The sequence below is a fragment of the Hyperolius riggenbachi genome, chromosome 8 (assembly GCF_040937935.1).
Source record: "Hyperolius riggenbachi isolate aHypRig1 chromosome 8, aHypRig1.pri, whole genome shotgun sequence".
Lineage (NCBI taxonomy): Eukaryota > Metazoa > Chordata > Amphibia > Anura > Hyperoliidae > Hyperolius > Hyperolius riggenbachi.
Genome location: NC_090653.1, coordinates 205,305,286 through 205,330,832, shown reverse-complemented (window position 1 = coordinate 205,330,832; position 25,547 = coordinate 205,305,286). Strand labels below are relative to the sequence as shown.

Here is a 25,547-nt window from a genome sequence, read left to right as displayed (position 1 = left end):
GCCGGACTAGACGCGGAAACAGCCGCCACGCCGTCAGAGCACGCGGCGGCTATTCCGCTATCCTTCACAGTAATGAATAACAAAACCATTCCTTTTCCTTTGCTTGCAACTATCATCAAGTGGTTGTCCTCGGCGAGACGGTTTTGATTAGCTTTACCATGCACATGCACATACAGAGCTAGGGGGAGGGGCAGTGTAAAATTTGCACCACTGCAAGATGGCTAAATCTGAATTTTAAGTAGTTTATAAAAATAGGGTTGGATTGGCGTTGATCTTTTACACATAAACAATTGTTATTACGGAACAATGTAAAAAACATAATTTTAATCCACTATACAGCTAGTCCCTGGTTAACAAATGAGATATGGGCTGTAGATTCTTAAAGAGGAATTGTAGTAAAAATAGCAATGACTAAAATTGATTATTGTTTACACTGTTCCTTTTTATATTATTTAGTCAGTGTTTGGCCACTGTAAAAGCTTTCCTCTCCTTGGCTTACATTCTGAAAATTATCACTGTGACATCTTTAATTCCCCCTGGTGATCTGTATGAAATGTTCATTACTGAGAGTTCTATGCACAGAGGAAGATACAGCTTGCTTAGCAGTTGGAAAAAAAACTGTTACTTGCCACAATGCAACAAGACAGCAAACTGTCATAACCATTACATCACACTGTTGAAAGGGTTTTAACAATATCACCCCACCACAATTATCTATTCGAGAAAAGGTAAAGATGTTCTATGGGAAAGAGGGTATCAGCCACTGATTGGGGCGAACGGTCAATCCTTCTTCTTTGATTAAAAACACTGTTCCGCCTCTATCCCGTGTCTCCTACGTCCTCCTCTAAAAGCCCCTTTCCCTTTCTGTGCCTCTCCCCCATCTGTGCATCTTTGTCTCCTGTCTCCCGTGTGCTCTTCTTTGTCCCTTTTGTCACTCTATCCCCCAGCTTTGCGTCTCTCCCCCCGCAGCAGCAGCGTTTTACTCAATTCCCAGCCTGACTGTGTAACTATCCACCCGCCTCCCGCAGCCTCTAGTGTGCAGCGTCACATCCAGTTTGTCATGTGACATACAGGAAGCATGCCGTGCACAACAGCCTGCAAACAGCGGAGAGAGGAGGACTGACAGCGCTGGACTCGGCTCGGAGGTGAGTGCAGCACTGCTGCGGGTGACACGCGTCGGAATTGGAATTACGTCACCGCGACGGGATCGGGCCGTTCGTATCGTCGGGTCGTTCGTAACTCAGGGATTACTTGTTTTATGATATAACTTTTATACAGTGTTAAAAGATAAACACATTTGATTCAAAGATTTGTAGAAGTGCCTGAGACACATTTTGCGGGGTGTTTACATGAATTATAATTGTTTAGAATTATTATTTAATAATAGTTTTTGTGTGTTGTATTCTTGTAGATATTTTGTCATGTAATAAATGTGACACAGCAACTGAAAATGTCAGGGTTCAGTCCGGAGCTTATCGACTACCTGGAGGGTAAAATTTCCTTTGAAGAATTTGAGAAGCGTCGAGAACAGCGGCACGCCAATGAAAAAAAGGTATTATTTGCTGGGATCTATTAACTGGACTGCTACTAGACTGAAGAATGTCATGCTTGGTATTCACAATGCAATTTTCCATTAGATTTACAGGGGAACCGATTATTTCTGACAGGTTTTTCTGACCAGTTTTCCAATCACTTCAATACAAAATCAATCAGAAAGCAGTTCGAACCTGTCGGAAATTACCGTCACTCTGATGGAGAATTGCATCTTGTGTACCAGGCATAATACACATCTGCTTATGATGTACAGTATTCCATTATTCACAGAACAGGCTGTTCAATCAGTCTTTTGACTTGTACTGTCCTCTTTGCTTATTCAGGAAGCTGACAATAACCATATAAATCACAGTATTAACAGTACTGCCCACCGCCTACATAAATAACCTACACAAACAGAGTTGTACAAAACAACATAAAATTTGGTTTTATAGAACAAGAGCAAAATATCCATGAAGGTAAAATGTATCTTTTAATTTGCACTTTGAACAAAACAGTTTTCCAAGATAAAGTCCCATATGAACATCAGTTGTCTAAAAGTGGCCATACATCAGGTGACTTGGTGACCGATCAACCATCTGATTTGATTATTATAATCGAATCAGATGAAAATCGGCGTAGCCAAGAGCATGCCCGATCAACGATGCAACCATTTTCAGGCCCCACAAATGTATTAATCAGACATGCTGCAAGATGCTGGGCTGACATGCTCAATCGGGTGCGCAGCGGTAACGGCATGCAATATCAGGACTAGCAACGAAAATGTGCCCCTTGCATGCATGCTTTACCTGCCAGTGTTCACCGCTGGCTTCGTCCACATACACGCACCCCACGTGGTTGCTGGCATATACATGGGTGCATGTGTAAGGCCAGACACGCTCACGCATTTGTCGGCAACTACATGGAGTGCATGTATGTGGATAGAGCACGGTGCCAGCGACTGACATTGACAAGAAGTATATTGCACCAGGCATTGGGGGCACATTCTACACTAGGGATAGCGCAGGAAGTGGTGGCATCACTAGGCTGATTCCCGAAAGATTGTATGCTGAAATTGATCGGGAATCAGCTTATGGCGTCCAACAGATCTCTCCCCAATGAACTTCGATCTCTTGGTCGATCTGCCCATACATCTTCTGATGTATGGGCACCTTAAGTGCATGAATTGCCTTGTTGCTCAAAAAGGAGTTTCATGCAAGAAGACAATTAATGCTTTTAGCCCTTCCAATCTTCTATAGGTCTAATGTCAGGCATTTGAAAGCTTGCTGCCGCTAGATGGCGCTGTTGCCGGATAAAATTCAGCACAGTGTCACCAAGGAGGATGGAGCAAGCAAGAAGGGTGGATATGCAAGCTGACCTTATCTCCCCACCTGCCAATGGTGGGTTACCTCCTTAAAGCGGAATATAACCCTGCATTTCAACTTTGCTCTAAAACATTATTTACAGCATATTATATGCAACCAGCATTTTTTTTTTTACTAGACCAGCATTGGAAGGGTTACACACAGAGCTTTAAAGTTCCTGGAGAGAACTGCTCCCCGCAGCCGAAGTTTAGATAGATACATTTAAGCAAAACAAAATGTAACGAGTGTGGAATGTGACTCACTCTCTCTGACTGTGCAGGAGCTGGAGGACAGCCAAAGAGTGTGTAACATTCCTCACTTGTTACATTTTGTTTACTTAAATGTATCTATCTAAACTTCGGCTGCGGGGAGCAGTTCTCCCTTCCAATGCTGGTCTAGTAAAAAAAAAATGCTGGTTGCATATAATATGCTGTAAATAATGTTTTAGAGCAAAGTTGAAATGCAGGGTTATATTCCGCTTTAAGGTAAAGGATCTCCGCAGCCACCGCAAATTTGCCATCACCCATGTCTCTCCCACAGCACATCAGAGAGGGACGTGGGTAATAGGAGTTTCATTTGGGGCTTTATGAAGACATTAAAAGCTATTTTTTTACCTTTATGGATAGTTAGACTGTTCTATAAACCCCAATTGTATGTTGTTTTGTACAACTCTGTAAAGGTGCGCATACACTAATTGATTTTCCCTGACAGTGATCAATGCCCCAACATGGCTGACCGATTGTTTTGATCAATTTCCAGCTGCAAAAAGAATCGAAATTGTTCTGGAGGAAATATCTCACTTGAAAGGATGAGGGGTGGCAGTACATCGGCTGATGCCTCCCCAGCTCTACCCCCAACTAATAGTGCTCCCCCAGGGCCCCTGCAGAGTACTGCCTACAGTGTCCTGGCTCTATCTCCGCTGGCTGCCCGTTCTCTGTAACCCAGCAGCATGGTGTGTGTGACTATGTACAATACGCCAGGTCATGGAGAACAGGCACACTAGGGGAGGAGCAAGTGTGCTGGCGAACAGGTGAGTGCTCTTTGCTGCTGCTATATTCTGCAGGGGCCCTGGGAGAGCACTATTAGGGCTGGTTCACACTTCAAGTGCCTTCACTTATTTGAAAAGCTCTTGCTAATGTAATGCTTCATGCGGGTTCTCTCTTTAGCAATGTGATAGTTTTTTTTTTTTTTAATAACACATAGCATTACTTTAGCAAGTGTTTTTCTAATCACTGAGAGCTAAAAAAGCACTTGCAGTGTGCACCAGTCTTTAGATAGGGGGGGGGGGGGTACACCTGGGGGCCTGTCAGCCGGCCTTGCTGCGGCAGTTCCATTGATATTTAAGAGATTTTAAGCTGAAATCCATTAAAAACCTATTTGCAGTATGTGGCCGGAATGGATCCCTGATCAGATTTCGATCAGTAAGGGATTTATCTTTCGGGTACGTTGAACGGCCATCTGCTAGTGTATGGCAATCTTCTTTTTTTTTTTTTTCATCATAATTCAGTGTACGGCAATCTTTAGTGTACCATGTAACCTATCTGTTCAGTGGACGATTAATCAGTAGTGGGAATAGACTATGTACCTTTATAGACAATGCACCTTTAGTATACAGGTGACAATGAAAACAGCAAAGGTAAAACCAGAAATGGTATCAGTAGGCTGGATCTGCTATATGGTAGACTTTTGTAAATTGCAAGGCTGGCTAAATGGAACAACATGCTTCGGCAGGTAAAACAGTGCTCATGTTGCATTTCAGCACTTTCAAGTGTAATTGTCCATGCTTAGAACATTGACATGTCATATCAAACACAACACAAGTTGTTTTCTCATTTAATATTAAACTTTTACAGCTTGTAATTATTTACAAAAATAGCCAGAATGTTTAAATTCATTTCTTTGGAACAAAGAGTACACTTACGTCTAGCACCCCCAAGCATTATCCATGGGTTTACTTACATCTGTTTTTGTTTTTGTACTTCTTCTTTTTTTAACCTAATGTCTGTTTACTTGTTATGCTATTAAGTAGTTGTTGCACATTGACAACCCCATTTATCATCTTAGGAAGGCACAATTAATTATGTTATTATATGCATAGAGGAGCTACGGTAAATGAGAATCTGATGTGACATCTGGTAAAATCCTTGCAATTTATAAAACGTAAAAGGACCCAAAGTAGTAGACTGCCATATTTATTTCCTAATTTAAACCATACCAGTTGCCTTGCAGTCCCGCTGATTTTTCTGGCATTCCGTGCACACCTGCAACAAACATGCAACTAATCCAGTCAGACTTTAGTCAGAGACACCTGATCTGCATGCTTGTTCTGGGTCTATGACTAAAAGTGTTGTAGGCAGTGGATCAGCAGGATAGACAGAAAATGAGTATGTCAGCATCTATATGTCTCTCATCAGTTTCCCTTAAAGAGAATCTGTACTCTAAAATTCTTACAATAAAAAGCATACCATTCTCTTCATTATGTTCTCCTGGGCCCCTCTGTGCTGTTTCTGCCACTCTCTGCTGCAATCCCGCCAGTTTTAGGCAGTGTTTACAAACAAAAGACATGGCTTCTAACCAGAGTATGCTAGGCTGAGAACAGCTCACCGTGTGACTCATGCAGAGCTTGGAGAGGGTGTGTAAAGCTTCTGTCAATGACAAGCAGTGCTGCACATTCCAGCCCGAGCCCGACAGAGCCGACAGAGGAAAGAAGATAAGATTTATTACTGAGACAGTGCAACTAGAAAAGGCTGCAGTAAGGCAGACCACATTAGAACAGGCATAGGATCTTATAGGATAGAAGAAATAAGGCTCAAAATTTTGTTACAGACTCTCTTTAAAGGGGCACTACAGCGAAAAATTGTAAAATTTTAAAATATGTGCAAACATATACAAATAAGAAGTACATTTTTTCCAGAGTAAAATGAGCCATAAATGACTTTTCTCCTATGTTGTTGTCACTTACAGTAAGTGGTAGAAATCTGATAGAAGCGACAGGTTTTGGACTACTCCATCGCTTTATAGGGGATTCTCAGAGATATATTTATTTTCAAAACACTTAGTGAATGGCAGTTGCTCTGTCCAACTGCCAAAAAACTGAGTAACGAGCGGGGAGGCTGGCCAGCATCATTGTTTAAATCCTTTTTCGGGAATATCTTTATAAAGAATAAAAGCCTTTCTGAGAATCCCCTATGAAGAGATGAACTAGTCCAAAACCTGTCACTTCTGTCAGATTTCTACTACCTACTGTAAGCTACAGCAACATAGGAGAAAAGTAATTTACGGCTCATTTTACTCTGCAAAAAGTGTACTTCTTATTTGTATATGTTTGCACATATTTTAAATTTTACCGTTTTTCACTGTAGTGCTTCTTTAAAGGGAACCAGAGAGGATTAAGAAAAGGTTTTATACGTACCTGGGGCTTCCTCCAGCCCCATACGCACGGATCGCTCCCACGCCGCCGTCCTCTGCTGCCTGGATCCGCCGGTACCGGGTCCCGTCATTGCCGCCAGTCGGCCGGCGGACGCGGCCGATTCTCTGCATCACACGGAGCTCCCTCTATATAAGTACGCATGAGGCTGCCTACTGCGCAGCCGCATGCGTACGGGTATGGAGGGAGCCCCTGTGATGCGGACAATTGGCCGCGTCCGCCGGAAGTGACGGGCCCGGTACCGGCGGTTCCAGGAAGCGGGGGATGGCGGCGTGGGAGCGATCCAGGCTTATGGGGCTGGAAGAAGCCCCAGGTATGTATAAAAGCTTTTTCTATTTTAACAACCCATTCCTCTCTGGTTCCCTTTTAATGAAGTACAGCAGAGTCCCGAGTATCCAGCACTGGTGGGGATCGCCTGATGCCAGATACATGTGCTTGCTTGAGCAACCGGCATTAAAAGCACAAACCTCCCCTCTAAATACTTACCGAGCCACCAGCGATGTGTAGAAGCCTTCCTGCAGCAGCAAGCAGACTCCTATCAGCTTTCCGACTTCCCAATGCACGCAAGGTGGCATGTCACCTGACCCGTATCGGGTCAGGTGACTGCGACACGCCGCCTTGCTTGCACAGATGCCACTAGCAACCCACTAGCCTTTGCAGGAAGGTTGCTACAAGTCACTGTTAGCTAAGTAAGTATTTAAAAAGCCTAAAAACCTGCCAAAAGCTGAGTCCCCATGATCACTGGGGCATGCCGGTTAGTTAAGACTCCCAGTTGCCTAAATTGCAGTTAATGGGGACTTTTCTGCAATTGTATCTCTGTGAATCCCAGAAGTAGAAACCATCTGTTGAAGTCAGAAAAAGTGTGGCCCATACAGGTAATTGAAATGCCGCATTTGCAGCGCATAATTTAGCAGCCCCATAATGCCGAGACAACAAATTGTGCAGATCTGTCCAGCAAAGTTAGATGATAATGTGTAGTAGTAAAACAATGTTATTTAGTTACGTAGAACATGGCAGCAATGAGATCAAGTAAAGGAACATTTAGTTCAGGTTTACTTCATCAAAAGTGTTTTTCCTTGTGTATGTTTGCTCTGCTAAAAGCCTCAAAAATGTAAATATTTAATTTAGTGACTATTTTCTGTTAGGTCTATTTTTTGTGTCTTAAAAAGTAAAGCTTTAAAGATAATTATGCAGTGAGTAATTCTGGTATGATATATGCAACAACAATATAAAAACAAACAAACAAGGTCGAGCATACATAGGGTACTCTCTTATATGGGGTTTTCTAGGAGGTACCTAATGGGAAGAAAGTGAGTTTTTCAACTCTGTATAATAAACTATTCAAAATGATATGTGCAACAACATACATAAAAAATTTAAATGAGGACATAGTGTAATCTGTCCATGGAGTTTAAAGGAAGTTGTAAAGCATTCATTGGTATGAATTGATTTCCCTGGTGACAATTTTGGGAACTCATTTATTAAGATTATACAAACTGGAGGAAAGTGTGTGTATTACTCAAGGCAACTTATCAGATTCCAGCTGTCCTCTTCTGTACCATTAGCAAAACACCAACAGCTGTGTGGCTACTAAATCCAAAACCTCATGTTTCCCGTTCTATATCCTCCCTTCTGAAGCTGCTGCCCATTGTGTCTTAACTCAAAATGGAAACATTATTTCATGGCCAATTATTCTGTTTTGTCAATTTAATAACTGGGCCCCCATCTGGACTGTGACACTTCACTGCAGTAAAACAAGTTAGCTAGTAACAAGTTAGCTGCCTACAGCTGTGTTCACATTGGTACAGTCCTGGTTATCCAGAACTCAACTAACCAGCAGTCACAACCAACCATCACAAATCACCGGAAGTACTTACAGTGATGAAGGCCAACTTCTTAGGCTCTTTGTGGGCTCTGCTGTGCTTAAAGACTGAGTTCCATGGCTCCCCCAGGTTAATATACTTTCTATTACTGTATTTTAATATTTAATTCAGAGCTTATGGTATGTACAGTATATAAAGTGGGGTATAGTTCTGTATTAGCTAAGATTATTTTTAACATTAAGTCTCAACCAACCAGAAAGCACACTTATCCGGTATCAGCCAATCCCGTTCGTGCCAAATACCTGAAACAATACTAAATTAGATAAATCAATCACTACTCAAATGAGTACTCATATGCACTGGATAATTGATAATTAGATTTTTACAGTTTTCTCTGACCTACAGTGACTCATGCTGTCAGTCAGTAAATACAAATTCTAAGGAGGGGATTCTGGGTGGTTAAAATAGCAGAAAATATTCCCCTACTGAGACTGTAACAAAAAAAAAAACTGGGCCCCTGCGGGGTACTTACCTCGGCAGGGGAAGCCTCTGGATCCTATCGAGGCTTCCCCCGTCCTCCTCCATCCCACGGTGGTCTCGCTGGGCCCCTCCGAAGCCACAGCCAACAATTTGTCAGGCTGTGGTGCAGGCGCAATATTTACCTTCCCCGTCTCCAGCATTGGCGCAGTAGCGACTCTCAGCTCGGGATCAGGCGGAAATAGCCAATCCCAGTCGGGTCCGCTCTACTGCGCAGGCGCAAGTAGCTCCTGGTGTATGGACAGACAGCAGAACAACGCAGGAAGGTGGCTTCACACCCCACTTCATTACAGATTGGTGTGGAAGAATGCAGAAAAGTGCTGAACTAGTCAGCACTAGCTCCATTGCATAATTGTGTTTTGTTAAGAGAGTAGTAAGAACAGAAGCACTGTGGTTACTGTATGTGACAAGATCTATAATCACAAATAGTTGGTATGAGACTGCTTTATTACAACTAAAATAAACTGCAATAGATTAGTGACCTCTTAAAAGAATCCTGAAATGCACATTGCCTGGAGGTCTTGCTGATCCTCTGCCTCTAAAACTTATTCATAGACCCTGAACAAGCATGCAGATAGGGCGCTCTGACTGAAGTCTGACAAGATGCTTAGTTCAGGCATATGATGCCTAAAAGACAGCAGGACTCCCAGGCAGCTTGTAATGTTTAAAAGGAAATAAATGTGGCAGACTCCATTTCCATCTCAATTCAGGTCCCCTTGAACGTATATAAAGGTATTTTCTTATTTGCTTGGACTTAGGCTATAAATATTAGCTTGGATATGTTGGATGGGTTGGGTAGGAATGAGGAATATATAGTTTTGTGGAATTCTTTTTTTTCTTCCCACTGACATGTTGCTGCTGTGAGTCAAAATGTGGTACCCACCAATACCTGAATCCTATAACCTAAACTTTTGGTGATCGTTGTTGCATATAACAGAGCTATACTATACATTGTTTGAGCATACTGGAAACCATACCTTTATATGCATAATGTGTAATGTCCTATAATGTACGTTTTGTTTTATCTTACAATATATTTTATTGGTTTTCTATGGGATACTGCATAATCAAAATTACTTTGTTGGACTCAGGATGCACCAACAGAAACAGCTGCAGACCCAGCAGAATGTGACACTGAAGATCCCAATGTGCCATCTACATCAGAGAAACACTTGTCAAAAAGCACAAAGAGCACTGAGGACCTAGGTATTTGCCATTAAACTGCAACATCTATTCACTGAGCATCTTCTCCACGTATGTTTGGTTTTGTTGTCTTTTTTAGGCTCCTTTCACACTTACTGCGTCAATATCTGCATTGCAGTCCGCTCCCTTCATGCTCCCCATTCCAATGGCCATTAGTCTCAATCAGACCATTCACGCTACCCCCAGAGCAATGAGATGCGAGGGAAGTAGCTAAATTGACGCTAGGCCTCCGCAAACTCTGCAGTGCATTGCCGCATGATCCATGCCTGCCACACGGATTATGCAGCAATGCAAGTCTATGACAAAGCATGGCCGCGCGGTACTTATGCATGAGCAGTAGTAGCACACGTGTGTAAACCAGTGACGTACTTCCTGTCCAGCAGGAAGTACTCCACTGAGCGGGGGTCAGTGTACCCATATTACTCTATCAGCATATTCTGCTGCAGGGTAATGTGAAAGGGGACATAATGCGTTTGTCCTGCCCCAGGCTCTCCTGCCGCAGTACGATTGTAAGGTACCAAGTGCAAAAGTAGCCTTAGGGTTTAATTTGCATATCTAACCATTATTTTGTTTAGGCACTTCCTAGTGGTGTATGTAGGTGTCTCGTGTTGATTTTCTTGTAGCTGACGTGTTGCTCTTTGAATTTGTTGGGGGGGGGGGGGGTTCAGTGTGCATGATCAGTAATTGCCATGTGTGTGCTTTTTGTAAAGAAGAAACTTCGGATGGTGTAAGCAAGTCTGTACAGCGTGCATTTGCCTCTATGATTGGAGAAGATGATGGTGAAGAGGAAGATGAGGAGGAAGAGGGAGAGGACAATGCTGAACCGCTGTCTGCTGGAGACGTCTTTGCCCTAGAGATGGAACTCAACAGAGAAAACAAAAAAATGATGAAGGTATTGTCCATATCTGTTGAACTGAGATTGTCCTTTGACATGCATTCAGATTTTACACAAATGTATGCAACTCGAATTTGAGCTGATCAAATGCACTGTTGATTTTGATTTTAATTAGCCCACTTCCAGGTTGCAAACAATTCGCATAAAATTTGCATGCACTTCAAAATAGTTTTACTGGCAAATTCTACTGTTGAACAAAGCTGCTGGGAACACAATTTGACATGAATACCAGTGGGGCATAAAGGCTAATCGCAAAGCTAAATTTTTTGTTTCATAATGCAAACAGCCCGAATTCAGCAGTTAGGTTTAGAGGATAAAAACCAGGGAAAAAATAAACTAAACCTGCTGCGTCCATGGTGCAGGGGCATCTTGTGGATATTCTCCCCCCAATTATTATGACCCTCTTGTACATTTTGTTACCTCCTCTTTTTCCCTTTTGTAACCGCCTCTGTGTCCCTTGTGACCTTCTCTCCTTCTTGAGTCCTCCTTTGCCCCCTTTGTGACCTCCTCTGTCTTCCTGTGTCCTCATTTGCCCCTCTTGTGTCTTCCTTTGCCCTTCTTGTGACCTCCTCTATTCTCCTTTGCCCCTTTGTGACCTCCTTTGTACCCCTTGTCAACTCCTGCTCCTGTCCCCATGTGTCCTCCTCTGCTACCCCTTGTGAGCTCCTCTGCTACCCCTTGTGACCCTTCTCTTCCCCCCCCCCCCCCATGACGTCCTCTGTCCCCCTGATCATGGTCACCAGCTGTCCCCACATCCCTCCTGCCAGTCATCAACCTCCCCCTTGTCTGGTGGTCCGGCTGTTTGACTACGTCCGCAGCCAATCTGCGGGTGAGTGCCGTCACCATAGCAATGCCGACTCTGCATTGCATTTAATCTGAAAGTTTTTTTCCCCATGTCTTTTTTTTTTTTTTTTTGTAGTTAACCACTTCACCACTGAGGGGTTTTACCCCTTGAGCACCAGAGCAATTTTCACCTTTCAGCGCTCCTTCCATTCATTCGTCTATAACTTTATCATTACTTATCACAATGAAAATCCTTGTTTTTTTCGCCACCAATTAGGCTTTCTTTAGGTGGGACATTATGCCAAGAATTATTTTATTCTAAATGTGTTTTTATGGGAAAATTGGAAAAAATGTGGGAAAAAATTTATTATTTTTCAGTTTTCGGCCTTTATAGTTTTTAAACAATGCATGCTACTGTAATTAAAACCCATGAAATGTATTTGCCCATTTGTCCCGGTTAGACAACCATTTAAATTATGTCCCTATCACAATGTTTGGCGCCAATATTTTATTTGGAAATAAAGGTGCATGTTTTTCAGTTTTGTGTCCATCCCTAATTACAAGCCCATAGTTTATAAAGTAACAGGTGTTATACCCTCTTGACATAAATATTTAAAAAGTTCAGTCCCTAAGGTAACTATTTATGTATTTTTTTTTAATTGTATTTTTTTTTTTAATTAGAAAAAAAATAAAAATTGGGGAGTGTGGGAGGTAATGAGTTAATTTTTAAGGCAGCGCCGCACTTTTAAAAAAAATTATTTTTTTAATCATGTAGCGAGCCCAGGGCTCGCTACATGATAGCCGCTGAGCGGCGGCATCCCCCCCACCCACTCCGATCGCCTTCGGCGATCAGAGTATGCAGGAAATCTTGTTGAGAACAGGATTTCCTGCAGGGCTTCCCCGGTCGCCATGGCGACCGGGCGGGATCGTCGTGACGTCAGAGGGAATCCCGATCCGCCCCTTAGCGCTGCCTGGCACTGATTGGCCAGGCTGCGCAGGGGTCTGGGGGGCGGCTCGGCGCGGCGGGTAGCGGCGAATCGGCGGCGGCGATCGCGTACTACACGCAGCTAGCAAAGTGCTAGCTGCGTGTAGGAAAAAAAAAATTATACAAATCGGCCCAGCGGGGCCTGAGAAATCCTCCTGCGCAGGTTACCCCGAACTGAGTTCGGGATAACCGGCAAGGAGGTTAATGTATAACTAATGTATTTGTATATGAAAAATGCTTTAGGGTGTAGTTTTACAGTGAGTTTTTGTTTATGCGACCTGCAAGCGTACAGGAAGTAGAAGTGGAAAAAGGGACGGAGAAATCCGAACGGCTGGGGGTAAAGTGGTTAAAATAGTACAGGTACATAATAAACAGTAATTAAGGTACATCATCTCCACAAAGTTCCTAGAGTCCTCTGTCCATGTTGCTTCTTCCCATTGTTTTGTCTTTCGCAAACATATGTAATGCTAGTTTCCATATTTATTTCATATAGCTATATGCATCCATATATTTTTTTCGCAGTCTACAGTACCATAACATACACTACTCATAACTGTATTGTAAAAGAGAACAGAGGCGGAAAAAGGATAAAATCAGCAATTATTTAAATTTGCTTAGGAGGTAGCGGCGGACTTACCTCCCTCAAGCAGACACAACAAGCTGTATATTCAAGACAAGGTATATTTATTGGTACACTCCAGGGGGTAATCACAACGCGTTTTGCAGGCCTAAATCCGCTTCATCAGGCAATAAATGATAGGAGTACACGACAGCGGTATGTCCGGGTTATACCTGGTGCCTCAGAAATGTGCAGCAATGTTTTTTTTGGGGGGGGACAGCAGTGGCTTGGTGTCCTCCCATGAACTTCATTCTTGTTTAGTGTTTTACGTATCATAGATTCGCTAACGGGGATATTGGCATATGTCAGAGACTTTTGTAAGTCTTTAGCTGACACTCTAGGATTCTTTTTCACCGCATTCTACGCTGCGCTTTTGCAGTCATCTTTACAGTAAGGGCACTCGTAGGGAGAGTAGCAGCAGTGCTGAACTTTTTCCATTTATGGATAATTTGTCTTACCATGGACTGATGAACAGCAAGGCTTTTGGATATACTTTTATAACCCTTTCTAGCTTTATGCAAATAAAGTTAATTCTTAATCGTAGGTCTTCTGAAAGCTCTTTTGTGGGAGCCATCATTCACATCAGGCAATGCTTGTTGGGAAAAGCGAACCCAAAACTGGTGTGAGTTGGGTTTTTTTAGGGCAGGACAGCTGTAACCAACGCCTCCAATCTCATCTCATTGATTGGACTCCAGCTGGCTGACACCTCACTCCAATTAGCTCTTGGAGATGTCATTGGTCTAGGGGTTCACATACTTTTTCCACCTGCACTGTGACTGTTTACATGGTGTGTTCAATAAAAACATGGCAACATTTAGTTATTTGTGTAGTATTAGTTTAACTACTTGTTGCACGCCGTGCAGTATATTCACAGCCCTGCAAAGTTCACAGGATGCACCAGGGCCGTGAATACAAGTCGCTCCTGCATGCGAGCGCGCCGCAGTTACTGCCGGTTAGTGGGGAGATGAATGAATGGGAACGCAGATCCCATTCATAAATCTAAGTCCCTGATTCAATGAATACCGGTGTGTCTACAAGACGCAGGTATTTACTGTATCTTCCTGTTGAGTGCCACGCATTACTTCCGATTCTCGTGCTTACGTACGTGAATCGGAAATGATGACTGAGGACATCTTGTGGCCAAATAGTAAATTACACCAAAATTCATTTTTATTTAATAAAAATTCCCACACTGACTTTTATATTTAACTATTTCCCTCCCACATCCTCCCATAGTACACAAAAAAAAAATTTGTATAGAAAAAACAAGAAAAAATTACATAAAAAAAAATTGAATATCAAGTTCTCCAAATTCCATTGACCAGGAAAGTCCATGCTTGTGTTTATGGGGAACCGACGCATGCTGTGTTTCAAGGACTCTTAAACATTAATGCCTACTTTTAAACTGGACTCTGTTTCTTCATTCTCCAACTGGACTGCAGCCATAACTAAGTAAGAACTTTCTAATTTTACCCCTTTATTTTTAAGCTTTGTGATATGTTAATTGGTGTATATAACTGTATGTAATGCGTCTTTGTTATTAAACATTTTAAAAATTGTTTAGCGGTTATGACCTGTTGCTGAACATACACAATCGTACCCATTCTCCTGAAACCGCTACCACGTGGTTAATAGCAGTGTACATGTATAACCCGTATGCGTGAATCCGGCTCAGATAGTCAGATCTGACCCAGGTTCCTGCATACCGCAAAGGGTTAATAGAGTTTTCTCGAAAGTAGCATAATTACAGTAGCGGGCTGCGTAACTTGCTTGGTGGCAGATCTTTGAATTGTATGTCTGTGGTGAATCCGTTGGTGTCCGAACGCTTCCTCCATTAGTCAGTTCATCAAATTGCGATGTCGGGTTTACGCTTCGTGATGGACAAAATGACAGTGTGAGAGGATTTCTGACTCTGATCGATTGACCCCATCCGCAGACCGGCCTTGCGGCCTGTGACATTGGTATCATCCTGATTTAAAACTTCTTGATAAAAAAAAAATATAAGTAAGTTACCTTAGGGACTGAACTTTTGTAATATTTATTTCAAGGGGGTATATTATTATTAATTTTTAATTTATGGGCTTGTAATTAGTGATGGACGCAAAACTGAAACAATGCACCTTAATTTCCAAATAAAATATTGGCGCCATACATTGTACTAGGGAATTTTTTTTAACATTGCAATAACCGGGACAAATGGGCAAATAAAATGTGTGGCTTTCATCCACAGTAGAACGTTTTATTTTAACACTATAATGGCCAAAACCTGAGAAATAATAAATTTTTTTCATTTTTTTTCTTATTATTCATGTTAAAATGCATTTAGGATGAAATAATTCTTGGCATACTGTACCTCCCAAAGAAAGCCTAATTGGTGGCGGCAAAAACAAGATATAGATCATTTCGCTGTGATTAGTAGTGATTAAGTTATTGGCGAAAGAAAGGGAGGAGCACTGACAGGTGAAAATTGCTCTGGTCCACAAGGGGAAAAAACCCCTCAGTGGTCAAGTGGTTAAACAGACTGTGATTGTCTATTGTTGTGACTTAGATGAAGATCAGATCACTTTATGACCAGTTTGTGCAGAAATCCATATAATTCCAAAGGGTTCACATACTTTTACTGCTACTGTATATGCTTGCCAGTTTGTATCTGCCCATTTTCCCCCAGGCTCCACCAATTGGTGGATGGTTTAATTATTTTAACATTGTTCTTGAATTGTATGATAAAGCTTTTTTTATACATATGTTCTTTCATACATGATGTTTTGGGGCTGCTTTCTGCTTGGGTTTGTATGCATCCTTTAAAGGGGCACTACAGCGAAAAATTATAAAATTTAAAATATGTGCAAACATATACAAATAAGTAGTACACTTTTTTCAGAGTAAAATGAGCCATAAATAACTTTTCTCCTACGTTGCTGTCACTTACAGTAGGTTGTAGAAATCTGACAGAAGTGACAGGTTTTGGACTAGTCCATCTCTTTATAGGGGATTCTCAGGGAATATTTATTTTCAAAAGCACTTGGTGAATGGCAGTTGCTCTGTCCAACTGCCAAAAAACTGTGTAACGAGCGGGGAGGCTGGCCAGCATCATTGTTTAAATCCTTTTTAGGGAATATCTTTATAAAGAATAAAAGCCTTGCTGAGGATCCCCTATGAAGAGATGGACTAGTCCAAAACCTGTCACTTCTGTCAAATTTCTACTGCCTACTGTAAGTGACAGCAACATAGGAGAAAAGTAATTTATGGCTCATTTTACCATGGAAAAATTGTACTTCTTATTTGTAAATGTTTGCACATATTTTACATTTTATAATTTTTCGCTGTAGTGCCCCTAGGGGCTCAAAATGCTTTGACAAATCAAAGGGAAACTATGCCAAAAGCTTTTATGCTTGGTAGCAAAAAAGCATTTGGCCACTGTTTCTAGTTTTTTACTTTTTTGTGGACTGTTGCCATTTTATCTTAGAATTGACTTTTGTAAGCTGCATTGAGTAAATAAAGCTGATAAATAGAAATGTTGGTACCGGTATGTCTTAATTTCAGGCTGCAAAGCAACGAAATGTGAATATTTTAAAGGGGGTGATTCTTTTCCCCACGGTAGTTGAGATGGGCGATGAAAGGATAAGAGATTTGTTTGTTACATGTCACAATATTTACTTTGCACTTCCTATGGTTTAGGAAAAAAGACCCCGCAGTAAACTCCCTAGAGCTCTCAGAGGCCTGATGGGAGAGGCCAACATTCGGTTTGCTCGCGGAGCACGAGAGGAAGCCATATTAATGTGCATGGAAATCATTAGACAAGGTATGAACTCATGGTATTTGGGAATGAAAGCATCCATAGAAGTCTTTGTTTCAGTAGCTGTATGTAGGTTTGACTTAAAGTCACTTATTTGAGTAGCAGAGTGCATTTTGTGGTTTACTTTTGAGGTTTTCTAATTGCATGGAGTATAAAAGCTTAGATTATAAAATGTTTTTATAGTATGTTCTTACATGAAAGCATGAGCATCCCCTTTTCCTTTTATAGCTATAAGTTCAATATTTGCTTGCTCAAAAAAGAATACAAATTGTGTAGTTTAGAATTTTAACAGCACTTATTTATTTTAAAGAAAATCTGAAGTGGTTTAAAAAAAAAACCCAGATACTCCCCTAAGGAGAGGGAAGGCTCTGAGTCCTATAGAGGCTTCCTGTACTGTGCAAGCACAACTGCGTAAGAATGCGTGCTTGCGCATGCGCGGTACGGAGCGGCCATCTTCGGGAGCACTCGGGCTCCTGAAGATTGCTGAACTCTCCAGCAGCGGCAGAAGTGAGCTGTCTCTGACCCATTTGTTGGAGACTTCTAACAGGGGATCCAGCACTGGAACGTGAGCACTGTAGGAAGAAAGGGAACGCTCTATAGCAGGGCTTTTCAACCTTTCCACTAACTGTACCACTTTTATTGCTTGAAAACTTTTAAGCACCACCAGTGTGCCTGCACAGTAGATTGGATGCGGTCGGGCTTGGCTGTTTCTGCTGGAGCCTGAATGGAGAGCAGCTACTGCGCAAGCGCACACTGATGAGGAGAAGTATGGGGCTCCCAGCGCTGGATCCCATCTACTGAGGAGGAAGAGGGAAACCTCTTTAGGATACAAAGGCCTCCCCTTCCCTGAGGTAAGTACCCCCAGAGGCACTTTTTTCTTACAAGGTACACTTTAAGAAAAAAAGGCATTTGGGAGGGGAAAAGTATGAGGCATTGGTGGGGAAAAAAACTACAATTAGATTGCTAGCTTACATATTGTCAGTATTGGCAATCTAGAGGTAGATTGCTAATATAGGTAGCCATACAAGTGCCACCCCCCCCCCCCCACGCGCTTAATTATAGGTAGCCTGGCCCCACCACCTGAGAGCTAAGCAGTGACTCACCACAAAGTTCGGATCACCCCTTGCTCACTCCTTGCTGTGCTGCCCTGCGGAATAGTTCACACCTCAGAACATTGGTAAGCCAGCCGCAGTGAAGAGACAGCCAGGCAAGCGATGCACAGTGACGGTGTGTATACTTCAAATGAGCAATGATGTCACTTTCTGTATGTGCGCCATCACTATGCACCGGTCGCCTGGCCATCTCCTCCACACTAATCTGAGGTCTGAAGTATGCTGCAGAGAAGCACAGCAAGGAGCCAGGGAGGGGGGGCCAAACTTTATGGAGACAGGACAAATGGCATGCGGGCAATAAAGTGGCAGGCAAACCTGGAGTATACCACCTGGCAAACAGCAAAGTACCACCGGTGGCAAGCGTAGCACAGGTGCAAAGTTCTGGTCTAGAGAGATTAGTCTGTCTAATTAGGCCTTATCAACAAGTAAACAGCAAGTGTAAATTAGGGTTGTCAGGTGTGCCACTCTATGCCATAGTTTGGGCTAATATGTAAACAGGAGGTTAACCCTTTTGTGTTCCTAGGACACCAGAAAGTAAACACAGCAGGCTTTTGTAAGATTTCTGTAAGTTGTAAGAAAGAAATGTTTTTCTTTAAAGTTATGATGCTGTTGCTTATCTCCTTAGAGCAGAGAGGAAGCTCTCAGTTTAGGTCCGCTTCAAAAGCTGACAGAACCAACAGGTTTTGGACTAGTCCATCTCCTCACAATAGAGTCTCAGGGTTTCCCTTGGTTTTCAAAAGCATTTGCTGAACGCCATTGTTAAGTCTGACTGCCAAAATAGTGTGCGAGTAGGGATGCTGGCTGGTCCTATTTTGGCAGTTACACTTAGCAACTGCCATTTAGGAAATTATTTTAAAAATCAAAGAAAACCCTTTGTATCCCCAGTGAGGAACTCGACTAGTCCAAAACATGTTGGTTATGAAAGATTTTAACTGCTTACTTTTTCACTATAGTGGTCCTTTAAAAGGGTAATTTGATAACAACCGTGAAGGTCAGGATGTACTGCTGCATTGCTGAGCTTATTTCAGTAATGTGTTACAGACTCGTGCTGTGCTGTGTTCTGACAATATACTGCTGTATTCATCTCTGTGCCAACACAGTGCTGTCTCATTTCAATTAATACTGCCATGCAGAGCAACACACGTGCCATACATTTTTGTAAAGAGAAGTAAATGGTCGGCACTCCAAAAAATTGGTACAGACAGATCTGTAATTCATTCTGTAATTAAGATGATCCAAAATTCCAAAGCAACAAAGTACCTCTTTATCAAGAAAAATACAGTGCAAGTTAATCTGAAAAACAACTCAGCAACAATAAATCACCATAATGCACAATAAACAAATACATTTGAAGTAGCCCAAGAAAAGGAGGGTCACCACCGTAGAGGAACACTAGTACCAAGCACTAAGGTAGAGAATGTGTGGACAAGTTTCAAAGGTGGCTAAAAGTGCTGCTAGCCTGGAAAGAGAACCACTATGAAAGCTGAAGCCAATAAATGGGTCATTAGACTGGGAGCAAGATAGGAAGATAAAAAGCCAACATAGGCTTTTTCCTCCACACCCTCTCTACAGTTATCCATATAATAATTCCTTTTTTTGTATAGCACTTTTCTCCTGTCGAAATCAAAGTGATTGCGAGGAAGCCACTAGAGCGCACTCAGTAGGCAGTAGCAGTGTTAGAGTGTCTTGCCCAAAGAACTCCTTACGGAATAGGTGATGGCTTACTGAATAGCAAGAGCCAAGATTTGAACCCAGGTCTCCTACGTCAGAGGCAGAGCCCTTAACCATTGCACTATCCAGCCACCATATCTGACACCTGTCACTGTTAGAGATAGCCAGTTTTAAATTGTGCAAATCGTGATACAAATCTAGCCTCCAAAACACAAAATGAGTTGGCAAATCAACATTCAACACTGAGGATCTCAAGGCTCGTGTTTGCGAAATAAATAAAATAGGAAAGGAAGAAGGAAGCAATTGGAAAAGGATAGTCGAAAAATGGAAGTTGAAAAATGACAGTTGGAAAATAATTGTATACAATGAACAGAGGCGCCAAAAGTATAACATTAGATTAAATGAACTTAAAAACCAACTTAAATGGCAAAATTGAAGGAGGAAGTGGTGGTCTTACCTCCCTCAAGCAGACACGACAACGACTGCGATTCATACAGTCAGACACATTTATTAGGAACTCCAAAAAGAAATGCAACGCGTTTCGCAGGTTCAACCCCACTTCATCAGGCAATATAGGGAGGAGTATCAAACAATCTGCACAAGGATTCAAGGCGCTTAACTTGAATCCTTGTGCAGATTGTTTGATACTTCTCCCTATATTGCCTGATGAAGCGGGGTTGAACCTGCGAAACGCGTTGCATTTCTTTTTGGAGTTCCTAATAAATGTGTTTGACTGTCTGAATCGCAGTCGTTGTCGTGTCTGCTTGAGGGAGGTAAGACCACCACTTCCTCCTTCAATTTTGCCATTTAAGTTGGTTTTTAAGCTCATTTAATCTAATCTTATACTTTTGGCGCCTCTGTTCATTGTATACAATTTTAAGTCCACCCTTGGTGGAGGGTTGCTACCCTTTCTTCCTGTCTACAGAGAGCGACTTCTTAATCCTGAGTGGGGTCAGGACAATCTCCCCACCTACCTTTACAGTGGTTGCCTGCTGGTGACCCTGACTTGTATCTAGCAATACAAACTTATTGCCACCTTGTCCAGTTCGAATTACACTATTGGGGCTCTTGGTGTTCCCTGTTTTTATCTCTTTGCAAGTTGGAAAATAATGGCAGTCGAAAAACAGTTGAAATTTGGCAGTTGTAAAATGGCAGTTAAAATTTGACAGTTGCAAAATGGCAGTTAAAAAACAACAGTTGAAAAAGGACAGTTGGAAAATGGCAGTTAAAATTTGTCAGTTAAAAAATGACAGTTAGAAAATGACAGTTGGAAAATGGCAGTTGAAAAATGACAGTTGAAAAATGACAGTTGGAAAATGGCAGTTGAAAATGGCAGTTGGAAAATGGCAGTTAGAAATGACAGTTGGAAATGGCAGTTAAAATTTGTCAGTTGAAAAATGACAGTTGGAAAATGGCAGTTGGAAAATGACAGTTGGAAAATGGCAGTTGGAAAATGACAGTTGGAAAATGGCAGTTAAAAATGGCAGTTGGAAAATGACAGTTGGAAAATGGCAGTTAAAATTTGTCAGTTGAAAAATGACAGTTAGAAAATGACAGTTGGAAAATGGCAGTTGAAATTTGACAGTTGGAAAATGGCAGTTGGAAAATGACAGTTGGAAAATGGCAGTTAGAAATGACAGTTGGAAAATGGCAGTTAAAATTGTCAGTTGAAAAATGGCAGTTAGAAAATGGCAGTTGAAATTTGACAGTTGGAAAATGGCAGTTGGAAAATGACAGTTGGAAAATGGCAGTTAGAAATGACAGTTGAAAAATGACAGTTGGACTTTTAACTGCCATTTTCCAACTGTCGTTTTTAACTGCCATTTTCCAACTGTCATTTTTAAATGCCATTTTCCAAATGTCAAATTTTATCTGCCATTTTCCAACTGTCACTTTTCAACTGTCACTTTTCAACTGTCATTTTCCAACTGTCATTTTCCAACTGCCATTTTCTAACTGTCATTTTCAACTGCCATTTTCCAACTGTCATTTTCCAACTGCCATTCTCTAACTGTCATTTTCCAACTGTGAGCAGTTGAAGGAGAAATTAAGTAAGAGGCATATTGAGGCTGCCATATTTATTTCCTTTTAAATAATGCCAGTTACCCGGCTATCATGCTGATCCTCTGCCTCTAATACTTTTAGCCACAGCTCCTGAACAAGCACATGCAGATCAGGTATTTCTGACATCATTGTCAGATCTGGCAAGGTTAGCTGCATGCTTGTTTCTGGTGTGATTCAGACACTTCTGCAGAGACATAGATCAGCAGGGCTGCCAGTCAACTCATATAGTTTAAAAGGAAATTAATATAGCAGCCACCATATTCTTCTCATTTAAAATGAGTTCTTTTGCATCCTAGGAATCAAACAAGCTGACAGTTACCTGGGGCTTCTATCGGCCCCCTGCAACGGTAATGTCCCACGCCGTCCTCTTCCAATGCTCCGTTCCCGACACCGGTCCCAGTGTAATCACACGAGTTATTACACTGCGGCTATGCAGTAAGCTCCCGAAGACGCGAGCAGGAGCTAACATTATTCGTCTGTTTAGACGAATATTAAACCGGGACCGGCGGCGGGAACGGAGCATCGTAGGAGGACGGCACAGGACATTACAGCTGCAGGGGGCCGATAGAAGCCCCAGATAAGTGTCAGCTTGTTTGATTGGTTTTTAGAATCCCACAGAACCTCTTTAAAGAAGACCTAAACTCAAGCACTGCAGTCAAGGAAAACAAATACTATTTTGTATGCGCACACACCGACAAGGAGAACTTTGGGGCTCCCAGAGCTGGATCCCTTCTACTGTGGAGGAAGGGGGACAACCTCTTTAGGATACAAAGGCCTCCCCTTCCTTGAGGTAAGTACCCCCACTTTTACATGTGCACTTTAAGAAAAGAAGAGGGCATATGGGAGGGGAAAAGTAGGAGGCATTGGTGGGGAAAACGACTACAATTAGATTGTGTGTTCATTTTATACAATTTTGAGTCCACCCTTGGTGGAGGGTTGCTACCCTTTCTTCCTGTCTGCAGAGAGCGACTTCTTAATCCTGAGTGGGGTCAGGACAATCTCCCCACCTGCCTTTACAGTGGTTGCCTGCTGGTGACCCTGACTTGTATCTAGCAATACAAACTTATTGCCACCTTGTCAATGAAACGACTACAATAAAACAAATACAAATAGATTGCAAGCCAACATATTGTCAGTATTGGCAATCTGTAGGTAGATTGCCAATATAGGTAGCCTTGCAAGCTCCTCTCTTCCCCCCCCCCCCCCCTCACGCATACATATGAACTGGCCGCTGGGAGACTTGGGTGCATGATACAGCTGGTATACGGCTATTGCTGGAAGCCGAATTGCAGTGTTTTAAAAGCAACTTCAGCACTGTCTTCTGGAGGCGCAGAAGTTACTGACTGTGCGCCGCTATAGCCGTAATTCCTATTTCGGCCTATGATGGTGCAGGCTGCGCCCAAATCTCCTGCACTGTTATTACAGTGCTCCCCCCCCCCCCCCCCCCTGCATAATTATAGGTAGCCTGGTCCCACCACTAGAGAGCTGAGATCTAGGCAGTGACTCACCACAAAGTTCGGCTCCCCCCTTGCTCACTCCTTGCTGTGCTGCCCTGCGGAATAGTTCACACCTCAGATCATCGGTAAGCCAGCCGCAGAGAAGTGACAGTCAGGCAAACGGTGCATGGTGATGGCGCGTATACTTCAAATACAGGAAGTGTGCAGTGATGTCACTTTCTGTATCTGCACCATTACTGTGCACTATTTGCCTGGCTGTCTCTTCCCCACTGATCTGAGGTCTGAAGTATGCTGCAGAGCAGCACAGCAAGGAGCGAGGGAGGAGGAGCCAAACTTTGTGGAGGCAGGATAGGACCAGGACAAGTGGCATGCGGGCAATCCTGGTGTGTACCACCTGGCCAACAGCAAAGTACCACCGGTGGTACGTGTACCACAGGTTGAAAAGCCTTGCTCTATAGGACCCAGAACAATGTAGTATGAAACCTGCCGGCCACAGAGAAAATTTAGATAACACGGGGAGTCCAGTGTGGTGAGAGGTCCATCAATCCTCACAACAATGTCCAGATTCTAAGCAGCATCCACATAGGATTCGACCCTCCAAAGTGTGATATACAGCGGACTTTTATTTATGGATTAGCGCTAATATAGCACACTGTTTGTGTAGTATATTAGCGCTAATGCATAAATAAAAGTCCGCTATGTATCATACTTTGGAGGGTCGAGTCCTATGTGGATGCTGCTTAGAATCTATAGGACCCAGAGCCTTCCCTCTCCTTAGGGGAGTATCTGTTGTTGATTTTGTTTTTGTTTTTTAAACCACCTCAGATACTCTTTAATCAGTTCCTATGTACACAAATTTATAGAACTGACGGTATATCCAAAATGAAAGAATGTAAAGCATTAAAACCTTAATAATAAATAATAAAATATTGTTTAAGGAATTATTGGGCCTTATGCACAAAAGCATCGAAATATTGCTGTGCATGATAGTAACACTTGTTACTGTAGTATTCTACTTGAGTACCACGGGTCGTGCTAAAAGTGTAGCTCACGGTAGTAAGGGTAATATTACTGTGCACTGTCTATCCATGGCAATATTACTGCACTCTTCTGGCTCAAGCCTATTGATTCATTAAGTGCAATCATCTTCTGAAACATTTATGAAGCAAAATAAAAAATTGGAGAGCTGGATTTTGATTTAAAAAATGTTCTTTATCAAGAGAATATATCAGTCAATATGAGTCATATAAAACTTACTGGGTAAGATACTTCAGGATAAGATAAAATAATATACCGTAGATACTAATGTAAAATCGTCCTGAGCAATGCTTATTGGTGGTGATGCTTAATATAAATGTCCATACAGTTCACCTTCTTGCTTTCTCCCAGTGTCAACTTGATATAAACAATACAGTACTGTATGGCAAAGTTAGTGTACAGCCTCCGCTTTGGGGCAACTAACAATTTTACTGACTCCGTGTGTCTCTCCTTTCTGCACATTGGCTATGCCAGAGTCCTGTCCAGCGACTCTGCACTAGCATGTGAGGATCTTGCAGTCACTCCGGCTGTGAATCTGCAGCTACTTTTGGGTTCAGAAGTTTCCTGAACAGTGACATCACTTCAAGCAGGCACTTAGACTGCGCAGAAGCCTACGACTGGCTGCAACTGACCGGGAGTCATAGTTGCAGAATGGACGGCGAGGGAGGCCACGGTCCTCATGTGGCTGGAGGAAGCCCCAGCTAACTATAAGCACAGTGTACCATCTCCGGTACACTTTAAAAGGGCTATCTGTAGCCTCAAACCCTTCTTAAAGGGAAAAACTGAAAAAAAAGAGTATCACTTACCTGGGGCTTCTACCAGCCCCCTACAGCTGCCCTGTCCCGGCGCTGTCCTGGAATGATCCTCCAGTCCCCTGCAGTGGCTGAGTTTCAATTTCGGCAACCGAGCCAGTCGCCAGGCAACTTCACCCTGGCCGTGCGCGTCCTCGATCACGCTTCCGGCGGCTTTCCATCCACAAAATACACAACTGGAGTAAATAGTGTTTTTTGATGTTTGCCTGTTATTATAATTGTTATTATAATTATTAAATATTGATTATACAGACTAATACATACATAAATATTGAGAATACAGACTAATTGCATAGACAAACAAGGGCATTATATATCAAAACACAGTTGTACAGCACATCTTGCGCTAAGTAGACATAAAGTCAGAAAATACAGCCACATTAAAATACAGTAGGAGAAAGGGTCCTGCCCATACAGGCTTGCAGTCT

General features: G+C 42.3%; 1 protein-coding gene across 3 annotated transcripts in view; it reads left to right on the top strand.

Moving 5' to 3' along the window:
* The first annotated feature begins 643 nt into the window (after nucleotides 1-643).
* Nucleotides 644-25,547, top strand: part of GTF3C3 (general transcription factor IIIC subunit 3) — a 127,055-nt gene continuing 102,151 nt past the window's right edge. The window contains exons 1-5 of one of the 3 annotated variants that reach the window (XM_068248116.1): nucleotides 644-728; nucleotides 1,412-1,552; nucleotides 9,776-9,890; nucleotides 10,598-10,779; nucleotides 16,848-16,971. In XM_068248116.1, coding sequence (XP_068104217.1) covers nucleotides 1,451-1,552; nucleotides 9,776-9,890; nucleotides 10,598-10,779; nucleotides 16,848-16,971 — 523 coding nt within the window. In that variant the 5' untranslated portion in view covers nucleotides 644-728; nucleotides 1,412-1,450. Of the gene's footprint in view, nucleotides 729-1,068; nucleotides 1,146-1,411; nucleotides 1,553-9,775; nucleotides 9,891-10,597; nucleotides 10,780-16,847; nucleotides 16,972-25,547 lie in introns of those variants that run through there. The other 2 variants (XM_068248117.1, XM_068248115.1) reach the window with 2 other exon arrangements.